This window comes from Brienomyrus brachyistius, chromosome 3 (assembly GCF_023856365.1).
Source record: "Brienomyrus brachyistius isolate T26 chromosome 3, BBRACH_0.4, whole genome shotgun sequence".
NCBI classification, from domain to species: Eukaryota; Metazoa; Chordata; class Actinopteri; order Osteoglossiformes; family Mormyridae; genus Brienomyrus; species Brienomyrus brachyistius.
Genome location: NC_064535.1, coordinates 25719502 through 25737890, shown reverse-complemented (window position 1 = coordinate 25737890; position 18389 = coordinate 25719502). Strand labels below are relative to the sequence as shown.

The 18389-nt window shown below is 47.6% G+C and overlaps 1 protein-coding gene across 1 annotated transcript; it reads right to left on the bottom strand.

Annotated features, from left to right (window-relative positions):
• Positions 1 to 1485: 1485 nt before the first annotated feature.
• On the bottom strand, positions 1486 to 18234 carry LOC125739052 (guanine nucleotide-binding protein G(i) subunit alpha-1). The gene is made up of 9 exons (XM_049008734.1): positions 17777 to 18234; positions 8409 to 8451; positions 7723 to 7864; positions 7484 to 7641; positions 5252 to 5380; positions 4523 to 4652; positions 3918 to 4071; positions 2645 to 2856; positions 1486 to 2404 (listed from the first exon to the last, which is right to left on the bottom strand). The coding sequence occupies exons 1-8, from the start codon at positions 17892 to 17894 to the stop codon at positions 2666 to 2668; spliced, it is 1065 nt and encodes a 354-aa protein (XP_048864691.1). The 5' UTR covers positions 17895 to 18234; the 3' UTR covers positions 1486 to 2404; positions 2645 to 2665.
• Positions 18235 to 18389: the final 155 nt, after the last annotated feature.

The following is an 18389-nucleotide window of genomic DNA, read 5'->3' as shown; positions in this document are numbered from 1 at the left end:
TCTCGGAATTTCACTTTGTTGCCATGGCACCCAGAACCGATAGCATCATGTGGGGAACGCTAGGCCGGAAGCCCAGGAGACGCCATAGCGATCGATTCAGGTGCAGGAGCTGTGTGTCACACATTGGGGCAGACCCAGGATAACTGACGAGGGCTAGAAAATACATCGAAGGAAAGATTTAGCACCTTCGGTCCCGTCTTGGGGTGAGGTGATGCAGATGACGCATTCCTGCGTGGCTGTCTGGATATCATCGCAGAGTACAATGCTCCGGAATGGGCCATGGATGACTGTCCAGAGAACGGCCATGGAGCAGGCCCGAGCGAAAAGCCAGTGGCGAATCAGTCCAGCTTGGCATTTATCTGCAGTTGGAACGGCATAGATACGGCTGTATTCCGTCCTCTCAGTCTGCTAACACAGACAAACACAATGCTCATTCAAAATAAACAAACAAACCCATGCGCACAATGAAATAGCATGTCATTGTGTCCATGTGAAACACTGCGTTGGGCTTATCACTGACATCCTGCGTTCACTGTACAGTCATGACTCCTTCCTGCTCTGAATGCTTCTCCCCACCCCCCCATCCCATTTATATACAGTTCCTAAATCCCAGCGCTCATGTCCACCCCCACCCATGTGACAATTAACATACCCGCAGCACACCTCCCACACTAGACTCTTGTATGAAGCTGGCTACAGGCCTGCTCTGTGGGGAGGAGGCCTCCCGCAGCAGGCCCCAGAAAAACCAGCCGGTGTTGGACAGCACGGTCGCACGCATCGGTCCCAGGAATGAGCCGTTATTAGCTGACTGAACCCCACAACTTACTGCTGCAGTGGCAGTGGGCAGTTCAACATCCTAGAAACAGAGTTTATTACAGTAGCTCTGCATCCAGCATTCACAATGACAATGGCAGGATCCTAAATCGGCTGGTGTCCTTTAACCACTGCAGGCAACCGCGAGGATAACTTCCCAACTGATGGAAAGATCTGGTCACTGACAGACGTACATTTCTGCCTGCCGATCTTATCAGAACATTAATGTTCAGACTGCTATGTTCTCCTAAATCCCCAAATGAGTCACATTTGCATCCCAGTGAACATATAAAAAGAAAACGGCACAGGCACGTCCAATCTAGCAGAAAATGAGGAAACCGTCTTGCCAGTATCTGTGACTAAAGGGTTCGTCCTGCTCATTCAGGAGTGAAACTCGCGAAGATAAACGTCAATTAACACATTAGCGGTTCTTTGTGTGAATTCAAGGGCAAGTTATTCAACACGAGGTTCCAATGTGTGAAGCGTATTGGCTGGGGTTTTTTTTTTTGTCCATTTCAAACAAAACTTCAAGCCACGTTACTTGAGATGTATTGAAAGCAAAAGATATTCAGCTGCTGAAGCGGAGCTGTAAACTGAATCACTGCAAAACAAACCAAAAAGCAGAGAGAGAGCAGAGTCTGTCTTCCCAATTAAAATGACGACAACTCCGTGCAGGTTGTTAATGATCTTTTATTAGCAAAATAAGGGACATGAGTCTACAGGTGTTCCCGGTCCAGAGACCACTGCTAGCGGTGGCAGTCTGTCTGGTTACAGATAACCAAGCCCCCCCAAACTTGTTAACTTTGCTTATGAACGATCCTAGAAGCACTGTGCTATTTAAATCGAAGCCCTCGCTCTTCTCTATATCCCATTAAAACATCTCCAAAGTCAATTTGATTCAAAATATACAGCAACTAGGCCCTCCTCTTCCACAGCGGAGATAGTTCGTCTTAAACTACAACTTCTCATTTTTCATTAAAAAAAGTCAGAAAACAAGACTGCCCCCTCCTTACTGAAATGTACTCCTGGACACTGCCATCACACCAGATGGCTTTTCTGTTGTGTTGAGACAGCTAAGGCTGCGTGGTAAAAATGTGCCCAGAGACCTGATCTCCAGGCAGGTCCAGTGGCCACAATGGGCAGGAGGGTGGGAAGGGGAGTGGGGGAAGTCTAAACAGGTAACTGTAATTAGAGATGATAGAACAGGGCAAAAAAACAACAGGGAACAGGGTCTGAACAGGGCATGCAAAGGCACAGGTACCAAACATGCAGGAGTCCAAACGGATCCTACCTTTTCAGAAGAATGGGAGAACCCCCCGCCCCACCCGTCCCCAAACAAGACAAGCCTCCTTTTTAAAAGGGGCAGAAAATTAAAAATGACCAGAGATGAAAAATAAAAATGACTGCAACAAGTTACAACGGTACAAATATCCTACACAAATGTTCTCTAAAACTAATAAATTCAAGACAAAAAAGGAAAAACATAAATAAAACTTGCTTAAACTGGCATATGGTACATCACTGGTTTGACTGGGAGTTTTCCCCCACAAGTCGGCTTCTCCATTAAACCGAGTCGACCTGGCCTCACCTCCTAGACAAACAAGAAGGAAACAGTCAGTCGATAAGATATGCAGAGAGTCAGAAGAAAACAGGCTCTCTGGGGGGGTGCATCACAAAGATGGGGCTTATATTCCTATGGAAGGCGACAGAGCAGATTCACGAGTATCTGACTGTGAATAAAGAAGCACTTGGGGGTGAGTGTCCTTTCAAACTGCCAGTTGGTACCTGCATGGGGCGACCCCCGCCAAAACAGCGCCAAGCGAGAACACACCTCACCAAACTCCGGCATGCTCTAGAAGAGCCCGCAGTCCTTCAGGTTGTTCTTGATGATGACGTCGGTTACGGCGTCGAAGACAAACTGCACGTTCTTGGTGTCGGTGGCGCAGGTGAAGTGGGTGTAGATCTCCTTGGTGTCCTTCCTCTTGTTCAGGTCCTCAAACTGGCACTGGATGTAGGCGGCGGCTTCCTCGTACGTGTTTGAGCCTGCGGTGGGTGGGGAGGGCACAACGACGGGGTGGGGTTTACAGCTGGGAATGCTTGTGAAGACAGCATCTTCGCAAACTACGCGGACACGCACGGAACCGGACCCCTTTCATTTTAAGGCTGGTTCCGTCACCTACGGCGGCACGGTGCTATGCTGCTCACAAGCGCCGAGCCCCAGACTGAACGCCGGGGCCCCTTCAAGGACGAGAACGCTGCGAGGCAGGCGAGGTGACACATCACCATGACGACGAGTCGACGTGGGAACGGATAGAGGAGGGATGAATAAGATCCTGCAACGCTGTTGTCCTTTGTGGTCGTGATCATGTATGGCAGCGCTCAACAGAGCCTAACCAGATTAACCTGGCTTATGGGGGCCACAAGACACACACACACACACACACACACACACACACACACACACACACACACACACACACACACACACACACACACACACACACACACACACACACACACACACACACACACACACACACACTGAATCCCAGACGAGGTTCAACCTCTTGTTCCCAAGAGCAGCAAAATGCCATGCTAGACTTGTTCTGTGAAGGACAGCAGACAGCAGCAGGCGACACGGGATGGGCGTAACGAAAACAAAGGGCAGCCATTTCGGCACCAACACGAAACAAATGAAAACTGAAGGGAAAAAAAAATCTGGCAGATCATAAGAGCCAGAGCAGAGAAAAGAATATTCTAGTACACGATGGGGAGACACGAGATGAACGAGGTGAAAGCGTGGGCTTAACACCCGAACCCTTCCCAGGCACACCTCCTCATCAGCTGCAGAGCGTAACTCCAAGTAAGCAAACTTGTAAATGAACACGGAAGCCCTGGGCAATCGAGGGCCACCATGACCTGAGAAGCAAGTTCTCATTCTGCAGACAGCTGTCTGTCGCACCCAAAGGACCTCCTGCTTCTACAGAATGAATGATCACCAGAGGAGATCTTACCCTGAAGCAGAGGAGAAACTCTGGCACACGTCACCATTCCTGATGGAACAGGGGTCCCACAACCATGGTAACAGAAGAGTCTGGACTCACCGGCGTACTCCGGGAAGCAGATGGTGAGAGGGCTTCTCTTTATCTTCTCCTCAAACAGGTCCTTCTTGTTCAGGAACAGGATGATGGAGGTGTCCGTGAACCATTTGTTGTTGCAGATGCTGTCAAACAGCTTCATGCTTTCGTGCATCCGGTTCTGTGGGTTAGGGAAGCAGAGAGATGACGGGCTAGTGGGTCTCCAGCAGGTCATGGCAGGGAATGCGGGTCTCCAGCAGGTCACGGCAGGGAATGCGGGTCTCCAGCAGGTCACGGCAGGGAATGCGGGTCTCCAATAGGTCATAGCAGGGAACGCACCCTCTACTTGAAACAGCCCATTTAATGTTGGCTGAAATTCAAAACCCTATACCGTAGCAGCCAACTTTCAGTAATTTACGTTGCCGATTGCCTTGTAAGCATGTTTAGAAATATAACTGCGAATTAATGGCTGAAATAAAGAATAAAATTCACAGTGAAGGAGCCTCTGTGCTTTTTAAAATGAGCACTTACTGGTGGGGACCATGAATATGATTTATTAAGTAAACTACAGTGGTAACCATAACTGTGTGTGTACATGAGGGGGGGGTTGTTATTGATCAGGGGCTGCTCACCATCTCCTCATCCTCAGCTAGGACCAAATCATAGTCGCTCAGGGCCACGCAGAAGATGATGGCCGTCACACCCTCAAAGCAGTGAATCCACTTCTTCCTCTCTGACCTCTGACCCCCCACGTCAAACATCCTAGGGCAGAAAGGGGCCCCAGAGTACAGGTGATGAGGCGCGCATGCAGACCCCCCTCTCTGAAACAAACACTAGCAGATACTGGCATTTAGAGTGGACACCAAAGCTGGACGCAGGAGGCTTTAGAAATCACCCTGACAAGATAAGAGTCATCTGTTCACTGGGGAGTATTCAAACCCGGCACAATCAACCCACCGCAAGCCGACAAGTGCAATTCCCAATTCCCACTAAAGCCTGGCCCCCCAGATTTATTAAAAAAAAATTTGACATATGGGCAGGTACAGCGTGACACCAGCAACAGCTAAACGGGAACCTGCCCAGCGCAGGTCACCCTTATCCCCTTCAGCCGAAATATGCATATGTGAATAAAGGCTCTTTGTCAAAGAAGCCTTTAATCATCGTTGGCTAATCATTTGATCTCACCAAGACATTAGTTCACTCTATAAGCTTGTTCTGCACAGACCTGGACCAGACTGACCCTTGGCAGGACAGAGGATAACACAGACTTTCAGGTGCCTCTCTCTCATATCACACAGACACAGACCGACAAACAGACAGAGCCATAAAGGTCTTGCATCCCATTAAAGCAATGTTCTCACTTGAAGTGCAGGTCCTTAAAGGTAAAGTGAGTTTCCACAATGCCTGTTGTCTTCACTCTGGTCCGGAGCACGTCCTGCTGAGTGGGAACGTAAGCGTTGTTGGCTATCCTGTCTAGGTCATTCAGGTAGCTGTGGAGAGAGGGCCACAGTCCATTAGAGATGCACCGGCTATTGCGGTCAGCACCAAGTCACAGCTCAGGATGGAGCGCATGTCCTTGCTTTGCAAATCTGAGCAAGTTTGGAGTCCTGGAACAGATGTAACGGGGAACTAGAATTTGCTACCACGTACTTTGACATTTTAGAAATGGCTCCCTTGCCTCATGTAGCAAACAGCCCATGAAAAACACTTCTGGCGGTTAATGATGACAAGACATTACGGAATTTCAAATTCTAGCAAAGCCTGACAGATCTTTGACTTCGGCCGTGTCTAGGAGGACCAAACGCTGCAGGACTCGGACATAAACAAGCCCCCAGGGAAGAGAGCAGACCCAGCTGACAAGTGACCTTTGAGATGAAGATTGGCGGCAACGAATGTTCAGTCCAGCAATCCTTCCCAGCTAGTTCAATTTCTCAGTGACAGGAGAATACCGGCACTTCTCACTGTGACAGCACAAGATCCTGTGCTTTCATTTATGAAGTGTTTGGAGGAAAAACGTCTGCTGACAAAACAAGGGGTGAGAAAATTGTGCCAGAAATAATTAACCACGGCAGCCTTTGCATCTAGATTTATTCGCAAGTAGGCGTTGGTCAAACAAGTGCTCTGTGTGTCTGCACCGCATACGTATGTGCATGGCTAATTTTAGTCACAGTGTGTCTAAATCAGCTAAGGAACAGTAATACCGAAAAACAAGTAGGTAGTTGTTTTTCTTTATCTTCAATAACAGCATGTTACTTTTATAAAATACACAGACAAACTAATTTGACTGTGTTGATTTTCCACTGGCGTAAAAACTGGCCCGCGTCGAATGACATCACAACTCGAGGCGGGTATTTTGTACTTAGTTCGTTGTAGTACATTACACTGCTTGGCGAAGTTATGGACACAACTCTTATATCACAAATCAGCTATATTAAAATAAACCTTTTTCTTACTTTCGATTCTGCACGGGGGCGGCATGGTGGTGCAGTGGTTAGCACTTGCCGCATACCTCTGGGACCCGGGTTCAAGTCTCCACCCGGGTCACATGTGTGTGGAGTTTGCATGTTCTCCCCATGTCGTCGTGGGGTTTCCTCCAGTTTCCCCCCACAGTCCAAAAACATGCTGAGGCTAATTGGACTTGTAGGTGTGCATGTGTGAGTGCCCGTAGGTGTGCGTGTGAATGGCGTGAGTGTGTGCCCTGCGATGGGCTGGCCCCCCATCCTGGGTTGTTCCCTGCCTTGTGCCCATTGCTTTCGGGATAGGCTCTGGACCCCCCGCAACCCAGTAGGATAAGCGGTTTGGAAAATGGATGGATGGACTCTGTACGGACATTATAGCACAGGGGGTTAAAGTTTTGCTAAAACATTTTTACTCTGTTACTCTAATAGGGAAAAACGTAGCAAGCTTACAATTTTAATAATTCCTTTTATAGATTGTAACATGTTTAAACATCAGTTTAAAGTTTCTCCGCTGTTTTTGCATGAGTGCTGCATGTGTTCTCTGAGACAATTGTAATCATTTTCATCCTTGCAGTTTAAATCACTCGAAGACGGGTTTGCGAGAAATTCATGAAATCCTTTTTCGTTTACCGCAATATCCCTATAAGAAAACCACGAGGCTAGGACAGCACGCTATATATGTATGCTGTATTAGAATATTCAACAAAATACTTTAATTTCTCATCATGCCATCCAGATCTGTTATATTGTTATATATGACAGCTATATACGTTCTTTCAATCAAATCATGTTTTATTATTTCAGTTTGCGGCTGTTTTCAAGGCAACGTTTGTATTGTGTTTCGGTGGCAGGCTATTTGCACTTTGGTGCTAGTACCTGCCCGGAAGTCAATGGAATAATGGAAGTACCGAAAGTACTGTGCCAAAAGTGCGGTACTTGGTGCGGTGGAAATGTGCCCTTTCAGTCCAGTTGAGCTGAAGTTAGTAGTCAGTAGTTTACAGCAAAACCTGACTGAAAACAACTAAAACTCTTGAGCGAAAGGGTCCCATGATCTTAAAGATAGACATTACCACCCAAAAGGGCGACCCATGTAATGAGTTGGGAAACTCGGAGTGGCTGGAAAGCGGTACTGACTATGCGGCAGAGTCGTTGAGCTGGTACTCTCGAGATCGGCTGAAGCAGGCCTGCACGCCGGCGTCCTTCCATAGGCGCTTGATGACCCCAGCCAGTTCAGTGGTCATGAATCCCTCTTCGGCAGAACCCGCCAGCACAAACAGCTGCCGTGCATCATCCTACGATACAGCAAGTGTCAAATGAAGACAAGCCCCACCGACACCTAAGGGCCTGACAACTCATCCCCCTGCATTACTCACCGCTCGGGCAGGATCCCCAAAGTCGATTTTGAGGCGGCCCATGGCGCGGATGATGGCGATGATGGACTGGATGGTGTTGCTGTAGACCACGGCCTTATACTGCTTGCATTCATCCTCCGAGTATCCTGCCTCATGGATAATCCTGGAGGTAAAGAGGTTTACGATGAGAAAGCCTTAAAAGCTTCCCCTCAGTTTCCATGGGGGAGAGGTAGTTCACCTGGACCCTGTCACAGAGATGCCTTCCTTTCACTCATATCTACACACAAACCTTCTTGTGACTTGCAGAGACTTGCTCCCGATTACAGAAATGTCGGTAAAAAGGGAAACGAAACATCAATGTTTCAAGGTGGCGGCCGCAGCCAAGCATGAGACCTACAGCGCTTTTCCACAGCTCAGAAGCCACAGCTGTACAGGAGCTGCTTTTCGATTTCTTCACAGACCTCTCCATTCATCACCCACCAAAAAAAATCCTATTACTTGTTCTCGTAAAGATCTTGCTGTGACAGATATATGTCTGCTGTCACTCACATACATCCCTAGGTAAACGCACGTCAAATCAAGAAATATATCACAGCCATACGACAGAAACGCCTTTACATTTACCTTCAGAGAAACGCAAGGAGCTCTACAGGCCAAGAATACCTGCAGAGGAGCATGGAAAGTGGGCCGAGTACATTGATACTTACTTCATCTGTTTGACGATAGTGCTTTTTCCTGACTCCCCAGCACCTGAGGGAGAGAGAGAGAGAGAGGTGCTGTTTGTGTCCAGCAGCATGTAGTATCTACACAGGTGACACGGCGGTGACACCAGAACAATCTAGCCTCAGGCTCCACAATATACAAACCGAATGTGTGCGTTTATGTGGAGGATTTAGTCTTGCCATTATCTACAGGATAGTGTTAGAATCCGCTGGAGAAAAACTGCCAGGACAGAAGCCCAAACCACGATTTTGTACAAAGTGTAGAAATGAAACGTATACCGAACAGCATCTTGTTCTAAATTTACGATGTTATCCAGCTGACAACAAACACGGGGTTTAATCAGTGGGCAGGGCTGAACAACCAAAAATGGCAACACGCAACAGAAACACCTAAAATCAAATCTACTTAAGCTTAAAATAGAACATAGAGGTTATGTTACTGTAGGAAGCAGCGCTGTAGCTTCTGAACAAAGACAAGCCCTCTTAGTAACACAGAAATGCTGCACATTTTCCTTTCAATAATAAAAATTTATTAGAGGCATGCGATTCCCAAAAGGACAATTACTCCCTCTTTTTGGAAAATTAACCACTGCAAAGAACCACAAGGTGGAGGGGGAGAGATGTGTCCTGATGGGGAAAAAATGACGGGCAAACAGGGAAAAGCGTCACACTGAATCGAACAGTGACTCCTCGGCCATGACAGGCCATCCTGGCCATGCAGCAGGATGCGGTTTGGATCGCAGGCCCGCTCAGCAGCCAGACGGGCTGTGCATGCCTGCCTGACGCTGTTGCCCAGACAACAGCACGATGCAGATGCGACACATGCAATCTCGTTCCTGCAAGTGCGGACAGGAAACCTCACGTGCGCCGACCTTGCCGCTTCCATGCAGTCTCCGGTTCTGCATGGAGGACCTTCCCTTTCAACATGGGTACAGAAAACATACCAGGATGTACCAACAGCTCCATACAAAACTGCTTCTGCACAGAAAGGCCATCCCTTAAATGCCAAATACTTCCAACACATCTCTAATGATGTCACTGACCCCTGCACAGAAACTATGGCATTTCTGTTCCTGGCCTCACACCATAACCTTGTAAACCCCAGTCAGACACTCAAGCCTTGCTGTGGTGTCTTTGACCATGTTACCTCTGCCGAGTTGCTTCATCCACACACACAGAGGGGTAGATTCACGTCACTTGTGTCATTAAATTGTAATTTATTAGTGCGTGTGGAGGCTGGCAGGGCTACACAAAGACTCCATTCATCAAACGCCAATGGATCCCAATGCAGGGAGCGTTGCAGACCTCAAAAAGGAGCAGAGAAAAAGAAACAGGATCAAGCTGGCAAGGGCCGGTGCCACGAGCGAGCCGAAGGGCAAGAAGCGGACCGAGCAGTGCCATGTTTTTGGGCTCTGGCTGGAGCACCCCCCGAGCATTAATGCATGGTTACTGTTTGCGTTGTAATGACTATTTTTGCTGACAGTCCACATTTGAGTCACAGGCATAAACAGAGCTGTGGACCAGGGCCAGGACCCCCCCCCCCCGCCTGTGAAAGGCTTTAAAAACCACACCACCATAAAAAAGTCAACGGAAGATGGTATCTCTAAAAGCAAACGGTGATGAAATGTAAGAGGGAGGGAATAGGGTACAATAAGACAGGAGGCAAATGAAAGGAAGCACCAGAAGTGATTGACACTTCAGGCTCAAATGAGCTGAGAGAGCTGTGCGCGGCCGACTGCGTCACAGTGCTATGGCAACCGGCTCCACTTGCTAAAAGATGTGCCCAGCCTGGAGGCCACTCCCCCTCGGCGGGTGGGCTGCACACACGGCCCGAGTCGTAATGGGGCCTTAGCCTGTTTCAGAACGTGCAGCTTCATGGCACGAGAACCACACTATGAAATTCAAGTTCTGCGTGGGAAAAAAAAAAACTCCGCACTTAAAGGTCAATCTCAAACAAAGGATGCTGGAGGCTCACTACAGTACAAAGGCCGTTCCTACTCAGACGGACAAGAACCAGACTAACCAGCTGATTACTTATCAGTTGCTCACTGAGGCCGGGACTGTAGGCGAATCCATTTCACTCTCAAATGCTAGTTGTTCTAGTTTCCTTTCCTGATTTTTTGTTGGGGGGTGGGGTGGGGTGGCACGTTGCCTCAGATGGGTGTCAGACAGTTAAGGACACGAAAAGGAGAACTTGATTTTTGCAGAGCTGATTGACCAGCTGTCACAACACGTACTTGTCCAAGCGGAGATCTCGCCAACTCTGTGAGCACGTGCTGTGACCCCATTCTGAAGAATACTATCATTAGCTTATGACACAGCCAAGTGCAAAAAGGCACACCGTGGGTTATTCAATATGAATCTTTTGGCAGAAAATGTTTTTGCGTTACGGGTTTTGTGGCAACGTCCTAACCGCGTCCTTAAACGCCACCAGTGTGAAGGCACAGGCTGTGTGCCGTGACTTCCAGGTTCGTCAAGGGATTTCAGGAAGCCATGCAGATGACCACAGAAGGCACTTAAGGCTAAGTAACGGCAGGTAAAAATCAAAAATTGACCCAGGGTATATTTAATTAGTTAGAATATTTTACTGTGACACTAAATAAACACACAAATTTCAAGCCATTTATTTGTAAAGGTTTTTCAGTTGTGGCCATTGGGGTGGTGCCTGGGTGTCTTGCTACTGATTGTGGATTCGCTCATCAAATCTCCTGGAAGAGTTTTCAAACTTTAAACTAGTTTAATGGGGGGAGTGGGGGTCGGGGATGTTGAGGTTTAAACTGACCAATATTTTAGCTGAATGATGTAGGGAAAACATGTTGCATGATGACTAGGAATAAGTTACCAAAAAGAAATATCCTTTATTTTAGAGAAAAAAAAAATAATTTAAACGTGACGTTTCTGAGCAGAAAAACAATAAGTTGACCGTGAAGTGTTTTAGGCCAGTTTTTCCACTTTCCCTCAGTACCTGCTGGTGCCCACTCAAAGCCCCGGTCGAGCAGACTTTCAACAGGCCTGTAATTGGGACGATTCCGGCTGTGCTCACATCTCATTAATTACGCGGTAGCAGTGAGGCCCGGGCATCCCGCGAGGCTGCCCCCCCCCCCCCCCCAGGTGCCAGGCTCAGCCCACAGATGACAAACACAGCACTAAATGGCCCTCGGGGGCCAGTCTGAAAGCAGGCCAATTTCAGCCAATGACAAACAAGCCACATGCACCCCCCCCCCCCCCATCTACCAGCTTCACTTATTAGGTACCGACTGACGGGCCCTGCTTTCGCTGACACCTTTTCAAATTAATTTCCCAAGTTAAGATAGCAACCGGGATTTCCTGATCCACAACCATGAGGCCATTTCATAGCTCCCAAAACAAATAAGGAAAGAGCTACATAATTTTATAATATTAAATGCGAAGTTCTCCCTTCATTAAGAGCTTAAGGGATTCAACTCCAAACTGTGGAAAGAGGCGCACACAGCCTGGACTGACACACAACAGGACATTTTTCCTCATCCACCACTGACCAGAAGGTTCGGTAATCACAGTGATCGTGCCAGTATCAAGTATAGGACCCATCATTAGCAGCCAGCTGATAATTATCACCTTGTATGCCAATTAACAATTACTGGCAAATGTCTTAATCAAGAAATGATTAACCCTTTAAAAAAAAAAAAAAAACTATTTACACCAACACCCGAGAAGGTCTGACAGAATGAATGAAATCAGCTGGACATTTCAAGATTATATAAATACCATTAAGCACATTTTAATAGTCTGTCAGCAGGGTCACTTCGAAAGCTCAATGATCAATACCAATAGACCTAAAACCATTTCTCTAACAAGCTGGCTCCAAGTTGCTAACTGCTATGTACACAGTTAAGTCATATGATGCAATGTCTCACCTCTGAGCCACATAGGTAAACAAAAATCTAGAGGAAAATTCAAATGAAGTACTAGAATAGCTAGAGTTGAATTTATCAATTAACAAAAACAAACTGTGTGACCATTTAGAAAATACACGGACAGTGATAGCTTTTTGGACCCATACACCCAGCACTGTCAGACAAAAGATTAAACTCATTGTGATATCTGATCATGAGGTGACCGTAATACAGCTGTTTAAGACTTGAGAGCAATGTTCCTACTAAGAGCCAAACATGTCGCTATTTTGCACAGCACTATCCCAGACTTTGTCTGGACGTTTTCTGTTTACCGTGTCATGCTCAGCAGGCTATAAAGGGACGGCAGCATCGCGTGTATCCATTTTACAGCTCTCCGCGGCTAATGGACGTAAGTGGATGCGCAAAAGGTCAGGCAAGCTGATTAATGTCTAATGATGGCCTACACATGACTGGCACAGCCATAAGTGGGCGAGGGATTACACTGAATGTGCGCCTGGGACAATTATGCATACAGAGCACAGCCTTACACATCATTTAGAATAATAGTGATAAAGAAAACCTGCACAGAGATTAAAATTTGATTGCAAGATCGTAGCTGGAAAAGGATGTAAACGGCATCCCAAGCCGTACAGATAAGCCACTATTTCTTAACAGAGGAACGAGAGACCTTAGGCTACACAGCCACACATTTTAAACATGAAATTTCAACAGGAAGAGTCTTTATTGCAAAGTAACAAGCAAAATAGACTTTTTAATAAACAATTGGAAAAGACTTTTTTTAATATTACACATTACATCCGCATCACTTTTTAAAAGCCACATGAAGCTCTCAGATTTTTTTATAGAAGCAACTTCCATTTACAGATTTTGTCTTTACAGACTGTTTTCTTGCAGGTAATTCTCCGATGTATTAAATTTTCAATACATACATTTGAATAATGTGCGCCTTCTGTAGGTGGGTAATCTAACCAATTTTCCCCAGACATTTTGCATATTTGCCAAGTGAGCGATGGGACACTGTGGTTTATAGATACGTCGATGGGTCTTATTCTGCAGGCAGCCTGCATTGCTTTTTAATTATCGGATGATCGGGACTGCAGGCTGATCTGTTTGTGTCTACGTGCATCCAGTGACATTCAAGCCGCTTCCCAGTTGCAGAGAGTATAGTAGCAATACATCCAGTACTAGTGTGTTATTAAATACCCATTCAGACACTGCTCAGTATATACAGATTTCCTGCAGCTACACGCGTCAGCTGAATCCAAGCCGCTGGCATCTTTCATGGTTGAGGCTCGACATTTCCCTTGTTGGCTTATAAAGACAACGCTCGTCTGCTGAACAATCGGAGCATTCCCCTTCTGCGTGCCTGGCTTTTTGTTACATTAGTTCCCACATTCTAGCCGTAACCGAGCCTTCCCACAATGGGAAAACGCACACATATTTTGTACTAACCGACCAGCCGTATCTCTCAAGCCCCAAGATCAGTCCAAACTACTGAGGTTTGATAAAGAGAATAGGCTTCAAGATAGTGACGCTAGACAGAAAACACCACGACTAAGGCACTGGCACTGTACGACTGGTTTGGTTTTGCAGTTTTAAAGTCCAACACATAATAGAGTCAGCACAAGATTCCAGCAAAGAATGCCAGGAAGAACACAAATCTGGGAATTCCCTTGCAGACCCCTATAGAGAACGGCTCAATGAAAGTCAACCCACTGGGCTGTAACTATGACAGAAGCCCAGCCCAGGAGCACGCGGACGAGCCCCATACCACCAGCCCCCACCCACCATCTCCAGTGACTGATGGCACAGAACTTTGTTTAAAATACAATCTGCTGAGACTATGCGAGACCAGCCGCCGCCATCTCAGCCAATCGGGGCGCGGCAGCAGTTCCGAGGAGATTCTTTATCCAGCCGCACCATTGAGAGAAAGAACTGCAGCAGGTTATTCAGTGCTAAGCAGTACAATGCGGCGAATGCATTAGTGCTGCCACATTACGAGCTGGCAGCTCCCCCCCCCCCCCCCCAAGACTACTCACAAACACATGACTCGCCGGCGCAGAGTCGGCTGGATACGGTGAGGAGAGCGGGCAACCAGGGAAAGAACACGACCTCCCCGGCACCAAAACGACGAACGGAATCCGAATCAACAGCACACTGGGCCAAAAGGGGCAAATTTGCTTAAAATACAATGAAACCCACATTGAATGTACAAACACAAGCTTAAATCAGACAGTGTTGCCCGTGTTTGTTTATACGGCTCTTCACATGCAAAATAAAATCCAGATTTAGGTGACAAAAACACATGAACTAACCCGCAAGACACACCACTGCTCAGAGTAGGAGCGAGTCTCCTTCTGCCGATTTGGTTACTTTCACACCAAAAAAAAAAATGTTGTGAAAGTGTTTGCATCTCAGTGAACTGCCACCATTCACTGGCGCGCACACACACACAAAGGAGAGCTGGCACAGGCCACCTCAATTCAGGGGAAAGTGGCCAAAGGAATCAGATCCATTCATGCATGACGCTTCTCGCGAGGCGTTCGGAAGGAGCAGACAAAATAAGCGAACGTGACGGAGATTAGAAGTGAAAAGTCTGGAGTGCAGACAATGGCGCGTATGCAAGGCTAACGGATCTAAGCCTCATTTTCCCCTGCCTGCCCACAGATGCACAAACAGCTGCTAAGATAAACGACGCAGAATGTTGGGCTCCTTCCTCATTTCATGCTGTGCGTTCAGCATCCCTCCGATAGGGGAACCACAAGATCTGAGCACCGTGCCACTGCCGTGGGCTCCGACTCGTACAACCGCTGCCAACAACCTGTTGACAAAACAGCGCTAATTAGCATGTGGTCACGCCCCCCCTCGACACGAACATGCCACCTCCAGCTGGCCCAACCAGCCAATTAAAACGGCATAATCACACCGAAAGCAAAGCAAAAAGGGGGAAAAAAAACTCTTCAGAGTACTGATGGGGCAGACCCACTCCCTCCCTAAACGCCAATGTATACCCTGAAGTCAGGCCCAGGAGAAGATACCAAAGAGACCCATGGGTGATTCAGCACAGCACGCCTATGCACACCTATATGTGCTGTCCCGGGAGCGTCACCTACAGTCATTTCTGTGAGCCACCATCAGAATGCCCCTCTGGTCATCGTACTGCCATACCACCTGGGCTGACTGAACTGTGCATCATTGCATACTTGGTTTTATGATTCGTGCTTGAACCTTTTATTCATGCTGTGCTTATACTCCTGTTGCATCGCTCTGTATTTTCTGCTGCTTCTAAAGTCCGCAATTTCCACCAGGATTAATCGTTTTTCGGTCTGCGCACGATTTAGAACGAGGCCGGAAAACGCACAGCACGTCGCCCCATGCGCACTGCAGTCGGCAGGCAAAGCGCTTGGGTTCCCCACACGCCCAGCGACAGGCTGCCACAATAAGGGCCCTACTCAATTTTTTAAACAGTGATCACATGGGCCACATACTCAGTTTTCAGGGTCTCTATCGCATTTACTTGGCATCTTCCGAAGCCGCCTGTAATCGAAACCAGTTACCTGCGTTACCCGGTAACGGCCGACAGCCCCAAAACGCAGGGGCGAAAGGTGTTTAAGAGGCGAATCAGAAATCGAAACCCGGACAGAGAACATTTAAATTTCTAAATTTTCTCAACAGGCAGATGTAAAAAAAAAAAAAGATGCAAGATCAAATCTAGTAAAGTCAAATGTAAGCACATAAAACCAATCTCCAGGAATTATTCAACCAATTAATATTCAAAAAGGGGCATTAAGCAAGCTGTTCGGGGTTTGGGTTCGGGTTCGGTTATGGAGAGAAGTCTCTGAAATGACCAAGCCCTGCAGCCCAGAGAGGACCTGCCTCATTGCACTGCATCCTCCAGGAATGCTCTTCATATGGACTACCAATCTCGGGTAAAATGAGAGAAATTAAAGAATCCAGAAGTTTTCCCAAAAAGACAACATCGGTAGCCCTACTAAAAGAGTTCTAGAAAACCAACCCAAAGCATCTGGACACTTTAAAAGCTTTTTTTTGTGCAGAAGACCATCCTCTGCAAGCAAAACATGGGGCCTCATGCAAACCAGTGTAAACCCTACATTCCATTATGGGAGACAGAGCTGACAAAATAGGACCATCAACAAACAACAGCTTCCATCCGTTCACCAGTAAAGAGTGACACATCTGAGGGAAATCAAGAAATATGACAACAATAAAAAATGTGACAAGAGGGGAAAAAATGCCTTCGGAAATGCGGGAAACCAGATTAGTCTTCACGGGATGTTTCAGAAATTTGTTTGTTTGTTCAAATTCTCCATAGCAGCAGAGGTTTTCGTGGAAACTGGGAGGGGATGAGAGCATTAAGTGGAAGAAGCTCCTTCACAGTTCACCAAAACAGTAGTGATGTCTTTCTGTTCTTCATTGGTGACCGCCACACTTAACTCCCAAGACACCGAGGTCCACCTAGGAATGGTAACACTAACTACCCAAACTGGACCCGTTCTCATGACAATATTCACTTATATTGGAAAGACAACATCGCTAATGTCAGATAGTCCATACTTTCAAAAAAAAAAAAAAAAAAACCCGACATGAGCCGAAAAGCAGCCGAATGACTCACATTTCCCCATTACGGCTCCGCACCCACTCTGTCCGAATTTTAAAGAGCCTTTAAGTTGCATCACGGTGATTTTTAATTGCAATCGAGGTGCGTGTTTGCACAACAGCGGCGCTACGTTACTCACTTCCCGGCAGTAACCCCCCCCCCTCCGCCCCGCTTTTTCGGGGACGGGAAACAGCAACTGACGGCCGAGCAAACAGCCGAATTCTTCCGGCGAGCTGCCGCCCGCGGGCCGCCTCCTCCCGACCGACACTCCCCGCCCGAATCAACAGGTAGCCGTGAGGCGAGCGCCCGGAGCCCGCGGCGACCACGGCGCTAAGATGGTGGAGGGGCTGGCATTTCACCTCCTCTTTCGAGGAGGAGGGTAAACATTTGACATTTCTGGGCCTTTTAAAAAATGCACTTCCGCTTCTTCAACCGAAAGGAGCAGCGGTGGAAAGGCACGATCCGGCGTGCATGGTGTTAAGAGCCCGATCAGCGAATAAATCGGTCCGTTTTCCACTCTACATACGTGCATGCTGCTACTCTCCCCCCCTCCAAGAGTCTGGTTCACCAACCGCCTCCCCATACTGTTGCACCATTTCCCTTTGTTCCGCTACATTCGACCAGCCACGCTGCCTGCTAACTCAGCTGCGATAAAGCCTTTACACGCAACACGATGACAACACCCGTTTTTTAATGCACCATCCACATGCACGACCCCGTCCCCGTATGTCGTACTGTAAAGGCTTTTACTACCGCTGGTGCATGCAGCGGGTCAGGGCGGCGACTCATCGCATCAAGCTGCCTCAGCCAGAAAAGTTTCATTCGAGTCCGGTTCTTACCCAGGAGCAAGAGCTTCACCTCCCTCGCAGCCTTCTCGCCATCATCCCGCAAATTCCTGTCGATCATTTTACTGCGCTCGACGGCAGCTTTGTCCTCCGTGCTTAAGGTGCACCCCATCCTTAAGCGACTTCTCGAAGCGATGCAAAAGTGAAAAGGTATAAAATGTTAAGTACCAACATGCAAGAGTTAAAAGAGAGATCCTCCACAGAACCCCACACACGCCCTTTTGTCTTTCGGACTAAAAAAAACTGAAAATCACTTCAGGAAAAGAAATCTAAGTCACTTTCCTAAAAGATAAAGTTAATCTTCCCCTTCGCCCAACCTATCGTTACAGCATCAAAATGCTTTATTGTTCTTCTTTAAATGTAAAAACCAGGAGCGGGGCGGCGGTGGACACCCCAACCAAACGACCGTCCTGCTCCGCTCTCCAGCGCTGACTAAACGCGCTTCCTGTTCACATACACGCGGGCTCGCGCACGCGCACGAGCTCGGGCACGTCCAGGCGCGCCCCCGTCTTCGCCGCAGTAGTTTGACTCAGGGCGTACGTGCTGCTGTGTACTTGTTGCTTAATAAGCCGGAGGGTTTTAGTAAAAAAAAAAAAAACACATTTCC

Bases quoted from the DNA above. Each gene is read 5' to 3' on its own strand.
- LOC125739052 (XM_049008734.1), bottom strand. From the start codon at position 17,894: ATGGGGTGCACCTTAAGCACGGAGGACAAAGCTGCCGTCGAGCGCAGT. The intron at 8,452-17,776 runs GTAAGAACCGGA...TCTCTCCCTCAG, and splicing joins GGTGAAGCTCTTGCTCCTGG to GTGCTGGGGAGTCAGGAAAA. The intron at 5,381-7,483 runs GTCAGTACCGCT...CTCTCTCCACAG, and splicing joins CTCAACGACTCTGCCGCATA to CTACCTGAATGACCTAGACA.